The 20,558-nt window shown below is 40.0% G+C and overlaps 1 protein-coding gene across 1 annotated transcript; it reads left to right on the top strand.

Moving 5' to 3' along the window:
- The first annotated feature begins 1,061 nt into the window (after positions 1-1,061).
- On the top strand, positions 1,062-12,828 carry LOC127416412 (neuronal acetylcholine receptor subunit alpha-2-like). The gene is made up of 6 exons (XM_051655770.1): positions 1,062-1,169; positions 6,788-6,939; positions 7,725-7,769; positions 8,462-8,571; positions 9,685-10,840; positions 12,563-12,828. Exons 1-6 carry the CDS (start codon positions 1,106-1,108, stop codon positions 12,686-12,688), a joined length of 1,653 nt encoding a protein of 550 aa, XP_051511730.1. The 5' UTR covers positions 1,062-1,105; the 3' UTR covers positions 12,689-12,828.
- The last annotated feature ends 7,730 nt before the right edge of the window (positions 12,829-20,558 follow it).

Below are 20,558 nucleotides of genomic sequence, written 5' to 3'. Positions count from 1 at the left end.
GAGTTGTAACATTTAGGCAACTTGATTTAGTAATGTTTATGCAAAAATTATCGTAGCTAATGCAAGAAGACATACTGGGCATACTAAAATATGTATTAGGCCTAATTAATGTCCCCACTAGTATGACCCACAAATCTACTAAAACCACAAATTATTTATAGCCATAAAAGAAGAAAAAAAAAGTGATTATTATAAACAATTTTTTCAGTCTCAGCATGTGAAATTGTGCGTAGCTTTAACCTCCCTCTTTTACTTCCCATCAGCATTTATTCAGCTACCATGACCTCTAGCGGTGATTGGTTGCAATAACAATTTAAGGAATTTTAAAATAGCATATCATGTTTGGATCAGAAAGATTTGTTATATGGTTTGTACTAAAAGTTTTCACGTATCAGATAAATATGCGCTCATTATAGTGTTTTTATGAATGAAAAAAAAATATTCGATTTTTTTTTTTTTTTTTTTTTTACTAATGGCAATTGGGGAACACAGTCGAGCTCGTGAACTTGTGCTGAGATCCCTCCCTTTCTGTCAGACATGAAAGTGAATAGGCGGATTGAGAGCGAGGATGCTCAGTGTGGAGTAAACACGTACTGGACACAGCAGGAGCAGTGAGTGCAAAAATAATTTGTGCATATTTTTATAACACATATGGAGTTACTCTGGGATATATCTGCTTTTAAAAATCATTTTTAGGCATGCATATGGAAACAAATAATACTTTTGCAGTACGGAATCCAGGTCCCTGAACTAACGCAAAGCTTATGCTTATCAATGCACTATTTCACGGCAACAGAAGAAAAGTTCTGGCTTGGATAAATATGGATAAACACTGGATTTTTGCAACGTAATAGATGTTTTGCACCGATTCTCTTTGCATTTCAATTCAATGTGATAACTTGTAAGTGGCAAGGAGATTTTTGACCCAAGAACTGAAGAACATCACACTCTATTTCAGCTTCGTACTAGCCCAAGATCTAGAGTAGTCTATGATGCCAAATCAGAAAACAGAAATCACGAAAAGCACTGAAGTATATGGAAAATGACTTGTGGGACAAAGTGGAGAAAATAAAAGTGTATTGAAAGTAGGAGTGTAATTGACTGTATGATGGAGCGCTTTGGGAATCACTGGTTGTTTCTGAGGATCACTCTTCTCTGTATTATCCTATGTGAGTCAAGTAAGTTTCACTTCTGATTTGTACCTTTCTTACTAATATTTCATATGAATGTGGTTGTATGAGACTGCGCAATTCCAGTTAATCAAATTACAAAAATAAAACAACATTTTTACATTTGTTTATTTGTTTACTATACTGTAAAAAGTAATAACCTGTAAGAGTTACAGGTTAAGCAGCTATTTCTACCTGATTCAACTAAAAAAAAAAAAAAAAAAAAATGTTTTGTTGGTGTAACCTGTATCAATGTATTCAGGTTAATTCAGTGATTGTTATTACAATTTTTTTTTCTTTTTTTTTACTTCACTTAAACCAGATAATTTAGATGTTTTCACATGAAGAACATTTTTAGGTTTATTTTTATTTTTTTTACTTTTTTTTCAGTGCAGGTGTATTGCCAATGTGCATTATGTGTTTGGTTTATTGGGAACAAACTGCGAGCTTGCAGATTGGGGTTTCACATGGAAATACACCCTCGGAGATAAGAGTATGCATTAGAATGGCATGCACGATTGCCAGTAAAATGAAAACATCCTCTCCACGGCCAAGTTGGTGCTTAAATCAAGGCAGATTTATTGGTCTTGCTCATCAGCCTGCGTTTACACCAGCGCTCTCTACGAGCGTCTTTTCATTTATGTTAGCGCTCGCTGTCAGCAGCCGCTTGACTCCGTGATGAATGAATAACACTGCAGGCATCGGAGAAGACTGGCACTGGCCGCGTTTAAAGATTCACTTTACGCCCAATATTTGCATTGGATTTGCTTGAGAACATCCAGCGCTCTGGAACGTTTCCAGAGTTGAACATAGATATACACGAGGAGGTTGTCTTCCTTTTTCAGGTCCGAGGCTTTGATCTAAGCAACTGGAAGACTGAAGTCAATCCTCCACCTGCTCTGCTCTGGGAATCAGATGCGCTGTGACCGCTGCATGCGCTGTTTGGGAAGGGCGCATAACTGAGGCAGGGTTCATCATGGTCGTCAAATTAGAACTGTAAATGAGGGCACGATTCTTTTGTTTCCACATTACCATGGTTGTAGTTTCCTCCAAAATATCATAGTTACAGTTGTTGTTACAATTGACAATTGTGGGTAATACCAAGTTTCTGCCATTATTTTTTATTTTTTTATTTATTTATTTTTTTTTGAAGAGGGAAGTGGTAAATGGTGATGCCCACACTGTAATAATGTAACCTAAAATGTTTTTAATGTGATGACTTCTAAATTAACTGGTTTTATTCAAGGTAAAAATATTTTTTAAAGAAATAGTTCTCATCAAAATAAAAATTCTGTCATTGTCATGATCCTGCCCTTTTGGTCTGGTTTTAATTCGTGATGTGGCAAGATTGTCCACCTCTCTCTTAGGTTGTCCATGTGCTTCTTTTTTTTCCCTCTTTCCCTTGTATTTCCGCAGGTGCTGCTCAGCAGCAGTCAGAGTTATCATGTCAGCACTGATTTGTGCTGCTTGTGATTATTGGCAGCACCTGTGTTCAATCTTCCTTCCCTCTTTATATTCTCTCCTTTTGCCTTGTCTTTCCAGTCAGATCGTTGTGTTTTGTTCAGTCTCCTGTCCTGTCCTGTCCTGTCCTGTCCTGTCCTGTCCTGTCCTGTCCTGTCCTGTCCTGTCCTGTCCTGTCCTGTCCTGTCCTGTCCTCCAGTCAGTTCATTCTCAGTTCCTTTTGTTGTTTTGTTTTGTTTTGTTTTTCTCTTCTTGCTTGTGAGTTTTTGTTTCCTGTTTGGTTTAGTTTTCAGTTCTATTTTTGTCTTTATCTTTTATTTCTACCTCCATAAGAGTTTTGTTTGTATTTTGTTGGTTGTTCGTTTCAACAAAATACCTTTCCTTGCCAGCTGTACAGAAATAGCCCTAATTTAACCCTGAAAATAAAAAAAGTTAATTGGTTGACAGGTAGTTAGTTTTTTTTTTTTTTTTTTAAGGAAACTTACTGGCGTTGTTTTACAAATGCTGTTATATTTTATGTATAAACTATAATTTGGGTTAGATATTTATTTCAAAAATGTAAAATACCCAGCCTCTGAGTTTATGATCATTTTGAACTCGTATGTCCATTATATGCTTAAAAAGCAAGAAATGTGCCAGAGGGGAGAAAATATTTCCCTCACTGTCTGCAGGGCACTGACTGTAGTCACCGGCAGTGCTTGGTTTTTACATCACGTCCTACTGTGGTAATACTCTCTGGTGCAGACCCTAAATCTGACTTATTAATGATATATTGTCATTCCTCAGAGTGTGACTCATTGTGCAGCATATCTCCAGGGAGCTTGCTGCTCCACACAGCAAATCACTGAGCCTGGAGAACAATTCCAGCACTCAAATTGCTGGCCTGACACATACTGTGCAAACACTCTCCTTAGGGTTCTGTGTTAATGCCTCTCCAGCTCAGAGATGAGACCTGAATTGGCCCGCTTAATAGCATACAGGCTCTGTCCTGCAGAGATGTCAACCAAAGGTGCAGAAATTATCTTCCATCAAAAGGAAGAGCTAGCCACACTGGCCCCAATATCACGTATAGACTTTTCGCATGTCAGGTGTTTGAGGAATCTAGCCATGTCCTTAAGATAGCATGCTTTTTTTTTAAAGTACAGGCCTAAAATAAATAAGCTTAAATCTGTTACTGTAACATCCGGTGTAAGTGTGTAAAATAATTTGTCTGGAAACTTTTGAGTCTTGAGAGCAAATCAATTACTGCCAGCCGACGGGCAGAGAGTGTGGATGCATGTAATTATTTATTTGTGATTAGAGAAGTAAAATGAATGAGAGTTAATCCTTTGATGTAGAAGCTCTCTAATACTGTTTTAGTTATTTAACATGCAAAAAGTGTGGCCAGAGAGCATGTCCTTAGGTATAATAATAGACTCTAGGTGTCTTTGCATCAGTTTAATTAAGTCTCAACTCATGATTTCACCCCTTACTTTCTTAAATGGATAGTTCAGCCAAAAATAAAAATTGTCATCATTTACTTACCCTCATGTACTAAACCAATTTGACAAAGCAGATGCTATCTTCAGTCACCAATCATCATTCACTTTCACTGTAAGGGAAAAGTACGGAATGAAAGTGAATGGTGACTGATGCCAACTTTCTGTTTAAAATCTCTTTTGTGTTCCACAGAAGAAAGTCATGCAGATTTAAAACAAAATGAGAAAAAATTAATAATGACAAAATTTAAATTTTTTTATTGAACTATCCTTTTAAGAAAAAAAGGCATGTGAAAGAGTTTAGAGACTACATCAGATGATGTAATTTACTTGAAGTCTGTGCATGACTGACATTGTATGCCAAGTTGTGGATAGGACAAAAGAACAATAACTCTTAAAATGACTCCACTCTCTCATGCTGTTTATGTGTGAAAGAACCTTTGATATACAGTGCATTCATAAAGTATTCAGACCCCTTCATTTATTTCACATTTTGTTATGTTGTAGCCTTACGCTGAAATGCTTTAATTTTTCCCCCACATCAATCTACACTCCATACCCCATAATGACAAAGAAAAAAACAGATTTTTGATAACTTTTCAAATTTATTAAAAATAAAAAAATTGTAATATCACATTGACAGAAGTATTCAGACCCTTAACTCAGTACTTAGTTGAAGCACCTTTGGCAGCGATTACAGCCTCAAGTCTTTTTCGGTTTGATGCAGCAAGCTTTGCACATCTGGATTTGGGGATTTTCTGCCATTCTTCTCTGCAGATCCTCTCAAGCTCTGTCAGGTTAGATGGGGACTGTCAGTGGACAACAATTTTCAGGTCTCGCCAGAGATGTTCGATTAGGTTCAAGTCCGGGCTCTGGCTGGGCCACTCAAGGACATTCACAGAGTTGCTCCTAAGCCACTCTTACGTTGTCTTGGCTGTGTTCTTAGGGTCATTGTCCTGTTGGAAGGTGAACCTGGTTTTCATTAAGGATATCTCTATATGTTGCTGCATTCAGCTTTCCTTTTTTCAGTCCCTGCCGCTGAAAAACTCCCCCACAGCATAATGCTACCACCACCATGCTTCAGCGTAGGGATGGTATTGCGCAGGTGATGAGCATTGTATGGTTTCCTCCAGATATGATGCTTGGTATTGAGGCCAAACAGTTCAATCTTCAGAATCTTGTTTCTCACAGTCTGAGAGTCGTTTAGATGCTTTTTTGTGTGTTGCACTGAGGAGAGGCTTCCATCTAGCCACTCTGCCATAAAGCCCAGATTGGTGGAGTGTTGTAGTGATGGTTGTGCTTCTGCAAGTTTCTCCCATCTCCACACATGATCTCTCATGATCCAAAGTGACCATCAGGTTCTTGGTCACCCCTCTTCCCAAGGCACTTCTCCCCCAGTTGCTCAGTTTGCCGAGCGGCCAGCTCTAGGAAGAGTCCTGGTTGTTCCAAACTTCTTCCATTTAAGAATTATGGAGGCCACTGTGCTCTTGGGAACCTTCAATGCAGCCAAAACATTTTTGTAGCCTTCCCTCTGTGTGTCGACACAATCCTGTCTCTGAGCTCTGTAGGCAGTCCCTTTGACCTCATGTCTTTTTTTTGCTCTGATATGCAATTTCAGCTGTGAGACCTTATATAGACAGGTGTGTGCCTTTCCAAATCATGTCCAATCAATTGAATTTGCTAAAGGTGGACTCCAATCAAAGTATACAAGCATCTCAAAGATGATCCAGAGAAATGGGATGCACCTGAGATAAATTTCAAGTGTCATAGCAAAGGGTCTGAATACTCATGTCTATGTGATATTTCATTTTTTTTTCTTTTAAATAAATGTGCAAATTTTTTTTTTTGTTTGTTTTTTTTTTTTTTTGCTTTGTCATTATGGGGTATGGAGTGTAGATTGATGTGAAAAAAATATTTAAAGCATTTTAGCATAAGGCTGCAACAAAACAAAATGTGAAAAAAATTAAGGGGTCTGAATACTTTATGAATGCACTGTATATTTAGACATAATGAAAGTCAGTTATATGTAAAATAGTAGCAAGGGTGAGATTTTGCAATGATGCCACAATATGCTTATAGCTGGTGTGCAGCTCCCACACCAAACCTAATCTTTATCACAGTGGGGTCAGACTAAGACTTTGATCTGACCTTGAAGTGTGTGTCTGTGTGTGTGTTCTGGATTGTGGCTGATTAATTTTTATTTGACAAAATAAACAAATGCTGTTTTAGTCTCACCCATTCATTTCTTTGTGTGTGTGTGTGTGTGTGTGTTCTGCATTGAGGATGTGTTATAGTCTCACCCCTTCATTTCTGTTTGTGTTCTGCATTGTGGCTGATTGATTTTTATTAACAAAATTTAAAAAATGCTCCATTATAGTCTCACCCATTCAATTCTTTGTGTGTGTGTGTGTGTGTGTGTGTGTTGCATTGTGTATGATTTATTGGTTTTTATTTGATAAATAAATATATTAAAAAAAGCTCTGTGTTATGGTCTCACCAATTCATTTACCATGGCTGGTCAAATTTGACCCTAACAGTAGGAACAGGGCACTGTTTGATTAAAAACACATAGAATCTCGTCCAAATTCTTTTTGTGTGTTCAGTTGGCAAGTGTAAGAAAATTCTGTAAAGTAAAAAGTACAAGCTGTTTATGTTTTATGTCTTTTTTTCCACTGGCAGTTTCTTGTTGTGAGAGGACTCACTCACATGCTGAAGATGAGCTCTTCAAAAAGCTCTTTGATGGGTACAACAAATGGTCAAGACCTGTGCCAAACACCTCTGATGTCGTTATTGTCAAGTTTGGTTTATCTATCGCCCAGCTGATTGATGTGGTAAGTTTCTGTTATAGCTTGGAGTGAACACAGCTAATGTAATACATAAAGAGTGTGTGTGAGGATTAGTAGCATGCTAATTATCATTATTTCATAATAATTTCAGCAAGTTAGAAACTGAAAATTGCTTCTTGTACGGTTTAACTTAAAAATGTGGAAAAATGAAAAAAAACTGAATGTTTCAAAACAACTATTCACTAATATACTCTGTCAGATTATAATGGGAATAAATAGAACCTCCGAGTAAAGCGAGATTAATTAAATCCCTTTGACGTGAGGTTTTCACTTAAGCCTGCCATTCATTTTAAAACTTTGAAAAATGATTTACAGTATGAAGATATAGCCTACACTTCAAGTGCATCCTTGATCATTGTCTAGGAGAACACAAGTCTGTCTTGGCCCAAAGCAGTCCAGAGCTTAGAATACTCCTAATTAGACTGCAAAATGCAAACCATTCTCTCTCATTCTCCTAAAGATCACCCAGTAATGCTAGTTTTGTTGTAAAAAACAGCAAATATATAATTTGCCTCCACAAAGACAGAAGTGATAAAATGAATCATTGCTTTAAAATAGAATAGTCTGTAAAGTGCATGGAAAAGAAGGTTTCTTAAATATGCCTTATAAGCATTAATTTCATAAAGATGATAACACCAACCCTTCTATTTTGCCATATTGAGGACCCCATGACCTTCATGATAAATTATGATATATGCTCCTTGAAGGTTCCAGGTCCATCAGGAGATTAAAATGATATCTTCCATCCCTCCCCCCTCTTCCCTCCACAGGACGAAAAGAATCAGATGATGACAACAAACGTCTGGCTAAAGCAGGTGTGTGCAGCAAGAAAGTTAAGGAATAGTTAACCCTGCTGAAAATTCCATCTTATAACCAGCATGCAATTTATTTGCTGGTCTAGACTAGGTTATGCTGGTTAGTGCTGGTTTGGTGTTGGTTAAGCTGGTGGACCAGCATAGTAAATTATTATTATTATTATTATTATTATTATTATTACCAGAAAAACCTAGCTTATGAAGCTGGTTAAGCTAGTTTAAAAGCCTGGTGGGGACACCAGCATTCCATGATATGGGACCAGCAACCAAAACACAACATAACCTGGTGACCAGCAATGCTGGTCTTTTCAGCAAGGAACTTAACCCAAAAATGAAAACTTTGTAGAACATATTGTCATTTTTACATGCAATTACAAAGAACGGTGAATAAAGCTTTCAAAGAATGCAAAGGCACCATTAAAGTATTATAAAACTCTTCTGTACGATGCATACACAACTCAAGCCATACGGTAGCTTTGTGTGAGTAACAGTCTGAAACTGAAATCATTATTTATCTATAATCCTCAGATCCATAGAACTGTTAAAACTGTTTACTGAATAAGAGCACAGTTGGTTAAACAGGTTAAAAAAGTGTTGATAAAATAAACAAGACAAATGTGATGGTAGCCTAGACTTACTGTAGTGTATCCTGTTGCTTTTACTTTCTTAAATCTTTGTGGCCTTTCACTCAGGAGTGGAATGATTATAAACTACGATGGAAACCTTCAGACTACGACAACGTGACTTCTATCAGGGTTCCGTCTGAACTTATCTGGGTTCCGGACATAGTCTTGTACAACAAGTGAGTAACAAAAACACTAAACTTGTGTTGTACATTTGCAGATATTACCACAAGTTAAATAATGGCACAGAAAATTAATCCAAGATATTAGCTGTAAATGCTGTGTAGATTCAAATGCTGCAGATGGTCCTCAGAAGTGTACCATGAGTGACATGATATGCAAGGTGTGTGTTCTGTAGCATACAGTGTCCATGGTGTTGCAGTGGTGAACTCATTCACGCACATACTTAGACTACCACCTTGTGTTTGAATATGGTAATACAGGTGCACAGCTCAGACATTATACCAGAGTAGATTTCAAGCTTTTCATATCTCCAAAGTCAATTTAACTATGTCCATCACTCATATTTGTAACTGCACGGGCTGCAGCCAGTGTCACAAATTTATTTTCATCATTAAGGGGATGAGTGGCCCCCTGGCATTTATTTTTACTGTTTTGAGGGCTGTTTCTAACCATACAAAGATATACTGTGTATCATCCTTTTATGTTGAATTAATACATTAAATCAATAAGACAATTATAAAATAGATTCTCAGTCTGAATGAATTGTGTATAACTAGGCCCAAAGTAAAATATAAAGAAATATATGAGACGTTACAAAGATAAATTTATTACAGGGGATTTATTTATTTATTTTTTTTTTTACTTTTTTACTTTTTTTTTTTAAATTTATTTAATTATTATTTGATTTGATTTCTTTATTTATTTGACTCCTACTGTACATTTTCAATTCTGGGGCATTTTTTTTTAAATTTTGGTGGCCTCCATTAATTTCTGACCCTGATTGCAGCACTGTTTCAGGTTTTTTCAATAATATAATAGTAATAATAATAAAAACAAAAACATGCAAAGGTTGTACAGGAAATATTAAAATATCATATCTATACATAAGACCGACTCTAATTCTACCAAATAATGACAAACATGCTTACAATTTTTTAATTGCTTCAAAGCAAAGATTTAAATGTGTAATTTGGTAGTCAAGCTCAGCAAAGAATAACAATCAAAGTAATTATTTCTACATTTTGCTAAATTGTAAGATGCATGAAATAAAATTATAGAATTTAATAAATTTGCAACTGATCACATATATCGCTTGTTGTCCTCCTCAGTGCAGATGGGGAGTTTGCGGTGACGCACATGACCAAAGCTCACCTCTTCCACACAGGTAAAGTGCGATGGGTCCCACCTGCCATCTACAAGAGCTCGTGCAGCATTGACGTCACCTTCTTCCCATTTGACCAGCAGAACTGCAAGATGAAGTTTGGCTCGTGGACTTATGACAAAGCCAAGATCGACCTGGAGCGTATTGAGAATACTGTCGATCTAAAAGATTACTGGGAGAGTGGTGAGTGGGCCATCATCAATGCTGTAGGAACCTACAACACCAAGAAGTATGACTGCTGCCATGAGATCTACCCTGACATCACCTACTTCTTCATCATTCGTCGTCTTCCTCTCTTCTACACCATCAACCTCATCATTCCCTGCCTGCTTATCTCCTGCCTGACCGTGCTGGTCTTTTACCTGCCATCAGACTGTGGGGAGAAGATCACACTGTGTATCTCTGTCCTCCTCTCTCTAACCGTCTTCCTGCTGCTCATAACAGAAATTATCCCATCCACCTCGCTGGTTATCCCACTCATTGGCGAATATCTGCTCTTCACCATGATCTTTGTCACCCTGTCCATTGTTATCACCGTCTTTGTGCTTAACGTGCACCACAGATCACCCAGCACTCATAAGATGCCCAGTTGGGTGCACTCAGTCTTCTTGGATTTGATCCCTCGGTGGCTGTTCATGCGCAGGCCTGCACCTGACAGCCGACGCAAACAGAAACTTATCCTCCTGCAGCGGCAGGGGCGTAGTACGATGTCACAAGTGCTTGGACCGGCAACCACGCCTCTCAGCACATCTACTAGCTGGTTCAGGGGGGATAGCTCTGGTGAGGAGGAGTCTCGCAGGCACTGCTGTTATAAGGATGTAGAACTTGGAATGCTCTCTTCAGCTATCTCTCTTTCGTTCCACTCCCCTTCGCCCTGTCCTCTTGGCTCGACTCCACCCCCTTTACAGAAATATGGCCCCTCCCCTAGACTGGAGATGGGCGTGGCTTCCAGGCAGCCTGGTTGTAGAGCTAATGTCACAAAGAGGCTTGACAACATGACATCAGACATCCCAGGGTTCCCACTCTCCCCCAGTGTCCTACAAGCTCTGGAGGGGGTTCACTACATAGCAGACCACCTGAGAGCAGAAGATGCTGACTTCAGTGTAAGTTTCTCTGTGCAAATGTAATAATCATTGGCAATTTTGGTCACACTTTTTATACGGTGCTGAGCAATACTAATGAACAACATGTACTCAATATACAGTGGCCCCAAAGAGTATTTGGATATTTCAAGGGATAGCTGGGTGACAAAATAAAAATAATGTCATCATTTACTTATGCTCATGTTGTTCCAAACCTGTATTACTCTCTAATGTGGAACACAAAAGGAGATGCAATAAAAGGGAAAAGTGACCGAGACTGTCAGTCCCTAACATTGTGCCTAACATGTCCTTTTGTGTTTCACAGAATAAAGAAAATCATAGGTTTGGAATCAGGGTGTATACACAGAAACCTGACCAAGTAGAGAACAGTACACTTTATTAAAAAAAAAAAAAAAAAATATATATATATATATATATATATATATATATATATATATATATATATATATATATATATATATATATATATATATATATATATATTAATTAATGATCAAAATTAATGGTGACTAACCAATTTCTTGCAGACAAAGTAGGCATACAAAGTAAATATATTTATGATGATTTTTTAATGTTTGTTGTAATGTATTGTGTACCAAAATTTAATAGTGATTAATTGCGATTAATCACAGAAAACTGTGCGATTATTTAGTTTAAAAAAATTAATGGACTGACAGCCCCACTTTTTGTTTATGAATAAACAATACCAAAGTGGCCAATTGTGACTTTGAGAGCCGCATTTTAATGTTTTTTTCTATGTAACCATTAGCTACAACACATTAAACTACTTACTAATATGCTAAAACACTAGTTTAAGTTTCTCAGTAAATTTTCAAAAAAGTATAATTTTTTTCATGTGATTGTTGGTAGATATCCCCTTCATCCAGAGCACATTTTGCTCTCTGTGCTACGGGGTATCCCGTTTAACAGTTTTAATGAGTGAGAAATTGCTCCAAATGAATTATGACAGAATTTAAATTTTTGGATGAACTTTCCCTTTAAACAAACTTGCTGATAAAATGCATGAATGTCTTAGCATTATAAAACTACATTTAAAGCAAGTGGCATTTATTTTAAAGAAAGATAGCTCAAGCAACTTTTCAAGCAAAACATTTCATAAAAATACGTTTGTTAGGTTTCAAATTATGAATCTGTGTATTGTTCAAAATCAAAACAAAAGTATTTGGGCACTTTCTGGTTATCAAACTTAGTGGAACATGTCCATAGTTAATGTGCTGAACTACACTATTTACTTTGTTACAGTAGTACACCGGTGTTAACTTGAGGGGAACTGACTTTATACTAAATTAAAAACCACTAAAAATCACCTTGAGACCAGCAGATTAAAAGTAATTGCAAAAAGTCCTAAGAAAAGTTAAATTAATTCTGAGAAAATGTCTAGCAGGATTAGTATGCATATAGGTATGCTGCTTGTTTTAATATTTTGTATCTAATGCAATGAAATCCATACAAGTGTGACTTACTGTAATTGTTCAAAATTGTCCAAATACTTTTGGGGCCACTGTATATCCTATTTATTATAGTGCTACCTGTACTTACATGTTGTCATACTTACTGATATTATACTTAATTATAGTATGCCTAACATGGACACTCATGTAACGTGTAACTACCATTTTTATGATGTTTGTCTTAATGTCCATGAATAGAACACCTCTGCTGTGCAGTCCACTAATTTGTCTGGCTTATCTCTTCATACAGGTTAAGGAAGATTGGAAGTATGTTGCTATGGTAATAGACAGGATCTTTTTATGGATGTTCATCATAGTATGTTTGCTGGGCACAATCGGGCTCTTTCTCCCACCTTGGCTCGCAGGCATGATCTAGAAAACATACCAACAAATGTTATCTTTGGACAATAAGGACATCTACATAACTTTTGTGCTTCAACTGACAGAACCAGCATGGGGACACAATGCAGAGTTAGTGGTGAAATTTCCCCCTGCATGGGATAAGATCAAGTGCATAGATTTGGCTTGAACATTGTGGTGGTGGTGGTGGTGGGGGCGGGGGGTGCAGGGTGAAGCATTTACATGTTTCCATTGATCATGGTAGAAATATTGGGGGGTGGGGGGGGAGGGTTGTACTTGCTTGTTTTGATTAATGGGGGGTTACCTCCCCCCCCCCCCTGGAATCTATGCCCTTGGATAAGGTGCATGTTTGATATCAGGAATGTCACACCAAAGGCCTGATATTTTTCATAGGACTGAAATTCAGAGAAATGCATAAACTTCCATCTCGCCTTTGAGGTGAAGCTTGAATGTGTAAACGCTTGTATATGAATGTATAACCTTGAAATTCTGTCAAAATTATTCTATCAACATTAAAAGTGCCAAATGAAAAAGAAACAACTAATAAGATGAGTAAAATTACTGAGGTTGGTATTTCTATTTCTTGTTACTGTTCACATCATAGAGCGCAAACTTAAAATAGTTCACTCAAAAAATTACAATTCTGTCATTATTTACTCACTCTGACATTGTTCCAAACATACAAGACATTATTCTGTAGAACACAAAATTAGATTTTATGCAGAATGTACACTCACTGACCATTTTATTAGGTACACTAAGTGCAAATAGCCCATCTTGTTGGCAGAGGCTATTTACACTAACTCCACTCACCACTGCTCAGACCAAACTCAAGACAGCCACGACAGATTTGGTCAACTGCTATCAAATGAAGGTGGGCATATTTGAATTTTTCGCGATGGGGCAGAGACATTAAACTGGTTAACGGGTTAGACATTTAGTGGATTAAGAGATTGGATAACTAAGTGACTGTTTGTGCTCCAGTAGTCTGGTGGAAACACAGAATTTTATAACAAACTGCACCCCCGTCTACAGCTGTAGTAGCTCTGGGTGTAACGACAGTATGTGTATGTGTTGTCATGCTGGAGATCTGGGTTTGAAGCCCACCCCTTGACATACTTTTCCCCATGTCGCTACTCTTAATACTACTTATAGTAATAAATAAAAGAGATTCTTCACAGTGATTTGGTCACAGTGAAGGTCGGGGAGTTGAGAGAAGGATTTGATCCGGATAAAATTAACCATGGTTTTACTGTAGTAATACTGTAGTAACCACGTCTTTTGGTGGAAACTATTTAGTTCTGATGTACTAACCATGGTGTTACTACAGTAACATGTTGTTAATAGTAGTTAATAGTAACAATGTTTAATTTTGTGGTTACTATGATTTTACTAGAAAAATATAATGGTGATACTATGGTTACTGTAGTAAAACCATGCTAAGTTTTGTAAGGTAGGGTTAGAGGTAGGGGTTGGCGTAGGGTGTCTGTGGGACTCCAAATAAACACAATAAAAATGTTGCAGTGATGCCACTATACTGTATGTTAGTATTTAAAGAGGGGTGTAAGAGTATCTGCCACTATTTGCACTTAGTGCAAAAAAGATGCTTTTTGTTGCTTTTTACACTTAGTGCAAATAGCCTCTTCCAAATAAAACAGCCTGCTCATCTCTCGCTGTTGCTTGCGTGCTAGTGATTGTCAGCTCTGTGTGATTTTGTAAAATGTAGTATGACATAATATAAGAAATATTTAAGATTCCACACAACTAGTTCGGGAGTGACTCCAGTCAGGCTTGCTAAGCAACCAACTGGCCCGGTTGCTAGGGTGGGTAGAGTCATGTTGGGTTAACCTCCTTGTGATCGCTATAATGTGTGGTTCATGCTCTCGGTGGGGCGCCTGATGAGTTGTGCGTGGATGCCTCGGAGAATAGCATGAGCCTCCACACGCGCTAGGGCTCCGCGGTAACACGCTCAACAAGCCACGTGATAAGATGCGTGGACTGACTGTCTCAGACACGGAGGCAACTGAGATTCATCCTCCGCCACACGGATTGTGTCACTATGCCACCATGAGGACCTAGAGTGCATTGGGAATTCCGGGGAGGGGAAAAAAATAATTCCACACAACAAATTTGTGTTAACTCATTTTGTATAAAAGGACAGGGTTTCTGTGGACGAAAACGGCTTGTTAATGACAGAGGTCAGAGGAGAATAGCCAGGCTGGTCCAAGCTGACAGGATGGTGACAGTAACCCAAATAGACCTTATTCATGCTAGCACCATCTTTGATTTTTAATGGAAATGACAATGAGGCTGTGAGGGATAGACTTACCATCTCTTCAGTGGCACAAACGGTATAAAGCTGTATAAAGCTCCTAGATCACATCTGATTTTCCACAACTCATGTTGTCTGGAGTTCTTTGTATACAGAATATTCTTCGACAGATATTTTTATCAATGTTTTGTCTGCAGAACGATCCAAAAACACTTTATACTGCAGTACAACCCATTGAAGAGATGGTAAGTCTATCCCTCACATTGTCATTTCCATTAAAAATCAAAGATGGCACTAGCGTGAATAAGGTCTGTTTGGGTTACGGTCACCTTCCTGTCAGCTTGGATCAGTCTGGCTGTTCTCCTCTGACCTCTGTCATTAACAAGCCGTTTTCAGGAAAATGAGGCTGCAGTGGGCTCACCAAAACTGGACAGTAGACAATTGGAAAAACATCGCCTGGTTTGACAAATTTCGATTTCTGCAGCGACATGCAGATAGTAGGGTCAGAATTTGGTGTAAACGACATGAATCCATGGATGTATCCTGCCTTGCATCAAAGGTTCAGGCTGGAGGTGGTGGTTTAATGGTGTGGGGTATGTTTTCTTGGCACACATTAGGCACCTTAATACCAATTGAGCATCGTTTCATTGCCACAGCCTACTCTAGTATTGTTTCTGACCATATGCATCCCTATCTAACCACGGTCTACCCATCTTCTAATGGCTACTTACAGCATGATAATGCGCAATGCCACTAAGCACATGTCATCTCAAACTGGTTCAAGGAACATGACAATGAGTCAGTATTAGAGAGGTATACCTAAGAAGAGTGTAAATCTCAGTCACTATGCACTCTCACTGCATCTTTTTTGCATACTAGGAAAGTGAATAGTGACTGAGGCTATTCCTAGCATTAAGCCTTACATCTCCCTTTGTGAAGCAAAACCACTTGAGAGCCACTGATTTGCAGGGTGTAAAGTCGCTCAGCTGAACACTTATTGTATGTTTTTAGATATGCTTTAAACCGTTATATTCCCTGCTACATTATGTTTTCAATGCATTTATCACACTGATAAATCTCATTGATGTATGTGTTGGGCCTCATGTATTCAAATAGAAGACAAAGGCAGGCCTAACACAGTCGTAAAACCTAACTCAGGCCCCCACATACCAAGTCATAAATTTTACTGATAAAAATCACGCCAAAATCAAACAAAGGGAGTCCAAAACAGACTACAAATCCCATGAAGCCTTGCTCACTAAAGGATCGAACTCTCAACTCCTATTGGATGAGGCACACGACAGAACGCACACGACCTCAACCATGACATCATCAGGAGTAGAAATACCTCTGAGATGCTTCCGGGATTTGCTTCAAGCAACTTTGCTCGCCGTGTGTAGACGCAGCTCATCGCTGCTCTCAGATGCAGCCTCGTGGCACAAGGAAGTAATGTCCGACTTGAAACTGTGGCCATACAATCTCCATCTCACTGGACGAGTTGAGATTACTTTGTGTTCCACCGAACACTCTAACGGATCCGAAGGAGACCGCCGAGCAATCCGCATCTTCATCCGTTTGTCTGCAGAAATGAAGAGAGAAAAGATTTCTCTTCCATCTTCAATCAAATCGACGTTGCTGATTTCTCCGCCAGCCCGCCGAGAATCAGCAGCCGTACCGCCCGCCGACAGAGCGAGGAAACGGCCTCCTATCATCACCCAAGCCTCAAGGAACCGAGTCTGAGTTAAAGGACGGATGAACACACATTCTGCATCCTCATGCGATTCAAGTAAAAGGTTTACGTCTGGGCAGAGATAGAATATTATAGTGTGTTATTCTTGTGTATCAAGGTTATTGCTTGTACAGTTTACGGACCGCCATGTCCGCTCATTATTAATACTCAGGGTATTAATTATCACAAATTTGATTTACTGTATTGTAGTCCAACCACATTGGACTGTTGTGCATTTCCGCCATCGCGGGTGAGACCAGCAAACTGAGTTTATCCATTAAAGAATCAAAGACCGCGGGACGGTTTATGTGCCGTCCACCACGTCTCTGAGTGATAAACTAACAGCTGCTTTCTCTCCCACGATCGCGAAACCGGCTTTGGGGCCGTCACTTAATTCTCTCTCTCTCTCGTACTAACCACACACACACACACGCGACCCCTCACAAACATTCTGGCACACATTTTTGGCTAGTAGATAGCTTCGTGATAAAGCTCAGCTTTGTCTCTAAGCTACCATTGACTGGTTTCTTTCCGCCCACATTCGCGGCCATATTCCCTGGCTGGAAGTCTCGCATGACATACTCTCCATGAGAGTCACGTCCGCCATTTTGTGCGCATCCCTCCTTACACACACACACACACTCTCACACACACGCCTTACGTTTTATAGGATTATTTTAGTTTCCATATCTAATCATATCACTGTTTAGTTTGTAGTTGTAAGTCGGAAGTTTATTGACTGCATTGTATTAATTATTAATTGATATTACTGCATAAATAAACTTTGTTATATTACAAAGAGAAGTGTTTTGGTTTGTTTTGCATACACCTGTGTCATGCTGACGGGATGTCTGTGCTCGGATTCAAGCCTTCATTCATTGTTTTTTCCTGAAAATCGATATTCTTCGGATGTCGATTTTCCTAAGAAAACAATCTAATATTGAGACTGTTATACTCTCTGGTTATTAGTCCCTGATTCCAGGGTGGTGCCCCATCAATGTTAATCCTTATTAATATTCTATTGATTTTTGATAATTGATAATTATCTTTGACGATTGTTGATTTTGAAGGATCAATAAGCTAGTGTTAATTTTAATTAATGTATCATAGATGTTAATGATTGGTGATTATCTTTGATAATTGTTGATTTAAAGGATTAAAAAAGCTAACATTGATTCTCATCAATGTTCTATTGATTTTAATAATTAATAGTTATCTTTGATAATTATTAATTATTGCTAATAACCAAACCCGCTCCTAAACGTAGTGCACTACATTTAGTGGAGCCCCATATGTGGTTTTAATGAGTTAGATTCAATTAATTAATTTAAATATTAATTAATAACTAGAGAAATAATTATTAATTATTTCTGATAGTAACACTGATCTAAACAACCAATAAAGCCCTACATATGTACACATTCATCAGTTATCTAAGGTATTTTAATCATGAAGAGGCATTAATGTTATATGATGCTTTGAAGGAGCATCTGAATTGAAACGTCTTTTAATGACATTTGCAAACATAAAATGTTAAAGAAAGCATATTTGCTGGATTATGTGATTCTCAAATATTTTGGTCTACAATACATAAGCATGTCATTAACAAGTAAAGAGTAGAAAAAATAAAAAATCTAGAAACAAAGTAACGTCACAGACTATGTTTGGCATGGTTTGTTCAATCATAAAACCTTACAGGGATAACCTAACATATGACTGCAAAACAATACAAACAGTTCCCTATCTGTCACTCACTCAACGTTGTGTCGATGTAGTGACACTAGGGGTCACTCTTGGTAGCCCGTGACACCTCTGGTCTTTGATAAAATCCCGTGGTATTTGCATGCAACTCCCCCGGACATACAGGTATAAAAGGAGCTGGTATGCAACCACTCATTCAGATTTTTGGTCATGCTCATTGAGCTGAATTCTACTGTTCATTCACCTCTGCTGGATCTGACGGCGCATTTCAGCGGCTTCTCCCTCCTCTGCACTGGTGCACTGCAGAGAACATCCCTGGGCGCTTCGGCAGAAAACAAGAGAGTATATTTTCTGAAAGAGCTTTTTTCCTCTAAAAGAGTATATATTTCTCTAAAAGAGCAGCACACACGGAACGTCTTTTTAAAGACGCTTGTCCGATTGTGTGTTATTCCTGGTTGCGGTCGTTATCTCTCAACTTCGGATGGTCATGATCGCTGTCTTTCGTGACTGGGCGCGACCCACACAGAGGCAGCATTTGTGGATGGTTCATGTTCTTATTGCAAGAACATGACCATGGCAACGTTGCGGTCGCGGCTTGCTTTCGTAAGCAAGCCATCCCAGCGGCTCCCCGCCTCGGTCCTTCTACCTACGGGTATGAGGCCAGCGCGGCTAGCACTGGGGGCGATTTGGGGACCCCAGTGGGATTGCCTCCACCAGGTAGCAGTTCTCGGCGGTGAAGCAGCAGATGGAGGCGATCCGTCACATCATGCCCCGGCACGGCTCAAGATCCCACACCCCGTCTGCTCGTCGCCAAGGGCATCCCCCTGCGGTGACTGCACCGGCTCCGCCACAGCCCGCCCCTTCGGCCTGGCCCCGGCACGGAGCCCACCACAGGAAGCAAATGCCACCTGTCTCACAGTCGGCGCCTAAGAACCCACGAAGGTCGTCAAAGTGCCCCTGAGACGGGTGACCCAGGGACGAAGGAACCCACTCTGGTAAGAAGACCACTCCATCCCCCGGTGGACGGCCGGACGGAAAATCTTTTGTTGCCTTTTTGTTTGATTTCGCCGCATGCCCAAGTGGCTGCGGTACCCAACAGTTCAGCAAAAGAGTGTTTTCCTTCCTCCCTGGGTCACATACCCAGTGTGCACGGTCGTCATCACGACTATCGTCCACGGGTTTTTTTCTTGCAGGATTGGTGCTCCAGCGGTGGTCTTTCCGCCCCTGAGCGCCCAGCTGTGGCACACAGCCACCCCCGATGTGGCAGTCTCCACGGGTTACGAGGACAAGCCTCATCCTCCCCCGTCCCAGGCTGTTCCAGGGGTGGTCACAAGGAGCCAGGTAAGTGCTTCGATGTCCCTAGACTCAGCACGGCCACGACATGGTGTGGCACATCAGGCTCCACCCTGCCGTGAGGCCCCACCTCTCCCCTTGGTCCCCCTTGCGCGGAACTTGGACGCGTGGCTTGCGCTTTCCAGTCCGTCGTGATGGCTGATCCGGACCGTCCGACTCGGCTACGCGATTCAAAATGGTGGAAGGTTGCGGCCAATCTTGGACCTGCGAGTACTGAACCGGGCCTTACACAGACTCCCGTTCAAGATGCTGACGCAAAAATGCATTCTGGTGAGCATCCGGCATTGGTTCATGGCGGTAGACCTGAAGGACGCGTACTTCCACGTCTCGATCCTTCCTCGACACAGACCCTTCCTGCGGTTTGCATTCGAGGGTCAGGCGTATCAGTACAAAGTCCTCCCTTTCAGCCTGTCCCTGTCTCCTCGCGTCTTCACGAAGGTCGCAGAGGCTGCCCTTGCCCCGATAAGGGAGGTGGGCATTCGCATTCTCAACTATCTCGACGACTGGCTAATCCTAGCTCACTCTCGAGACATGTTGTGCACACACAGGGACCTGGTGCTCTCACACCTCAGCCGACTAGGGCTTTGGGTCAACTGGGAAAAGAGCAAGCTCCTCCTGGTTCAGAGCATCTCTTTTCTCAGTTTGGAGTTGGACTCAGTCTCCTTGACGGCGCGCCTTAAGAACGAGCACGCCCAGTCGGTGCTGGCCTGTTTGAAGGCATTCAAACAGAAAACAGCAGTTCCACTGAAACTTTTTCAGAGGCTCCTGGGGCATATGGCATCCATGGTGGTGGCCACCCCGCTCGGGTTGATACATATGAGGCTGCTTCAG

Source organism: Myxocyprinus asiaticus, chromosome 25 (genome assembly GCF_019703515.2).
Source record: "Myxocyprinus asiaticus isolate MX2 ecotype Aquarium Trade chromosome 25, UBuf_Myxa_2, whole genome shotgun sequence".
Lineage (NCBI taxonomy): Eukaryota > Metazoa > Chordata > Actinopteri > Cypriniformes > Catostomidae > Myxocyprinus > Myxocyprinus asiaticus.
Note: the sequence above shows the minus strand (reverse complement) of the source record. Positions and strands in the feature narration are given on the sequence as shown.

Excerpts from the sequence above, each read along its gene's own strand:
- LOC127416412 (XM_051655770.1), top strand. The coding sequence starts at position 1,106 with ATGATGGAGCGCTTTGGGAATCACTGGTTGTTTCTGAGGATCACTCTT. Across the intron at positions 7,770-8,461 it reads CAAACGTCTGGCTAAAGCAG|GAGTGGAATGATTATAAACT; the intron begins GTGTGTGCAGCA and ends CCTTTCACTCAG. Across the intron at positions 10,841-12,562 it reads CAGAAGATGCTGACTTCAGT|GTTAAGGAAGATTGGAAGTA; the intron begins GTAAGTTTCTCT and ends CTCTTCATACAG.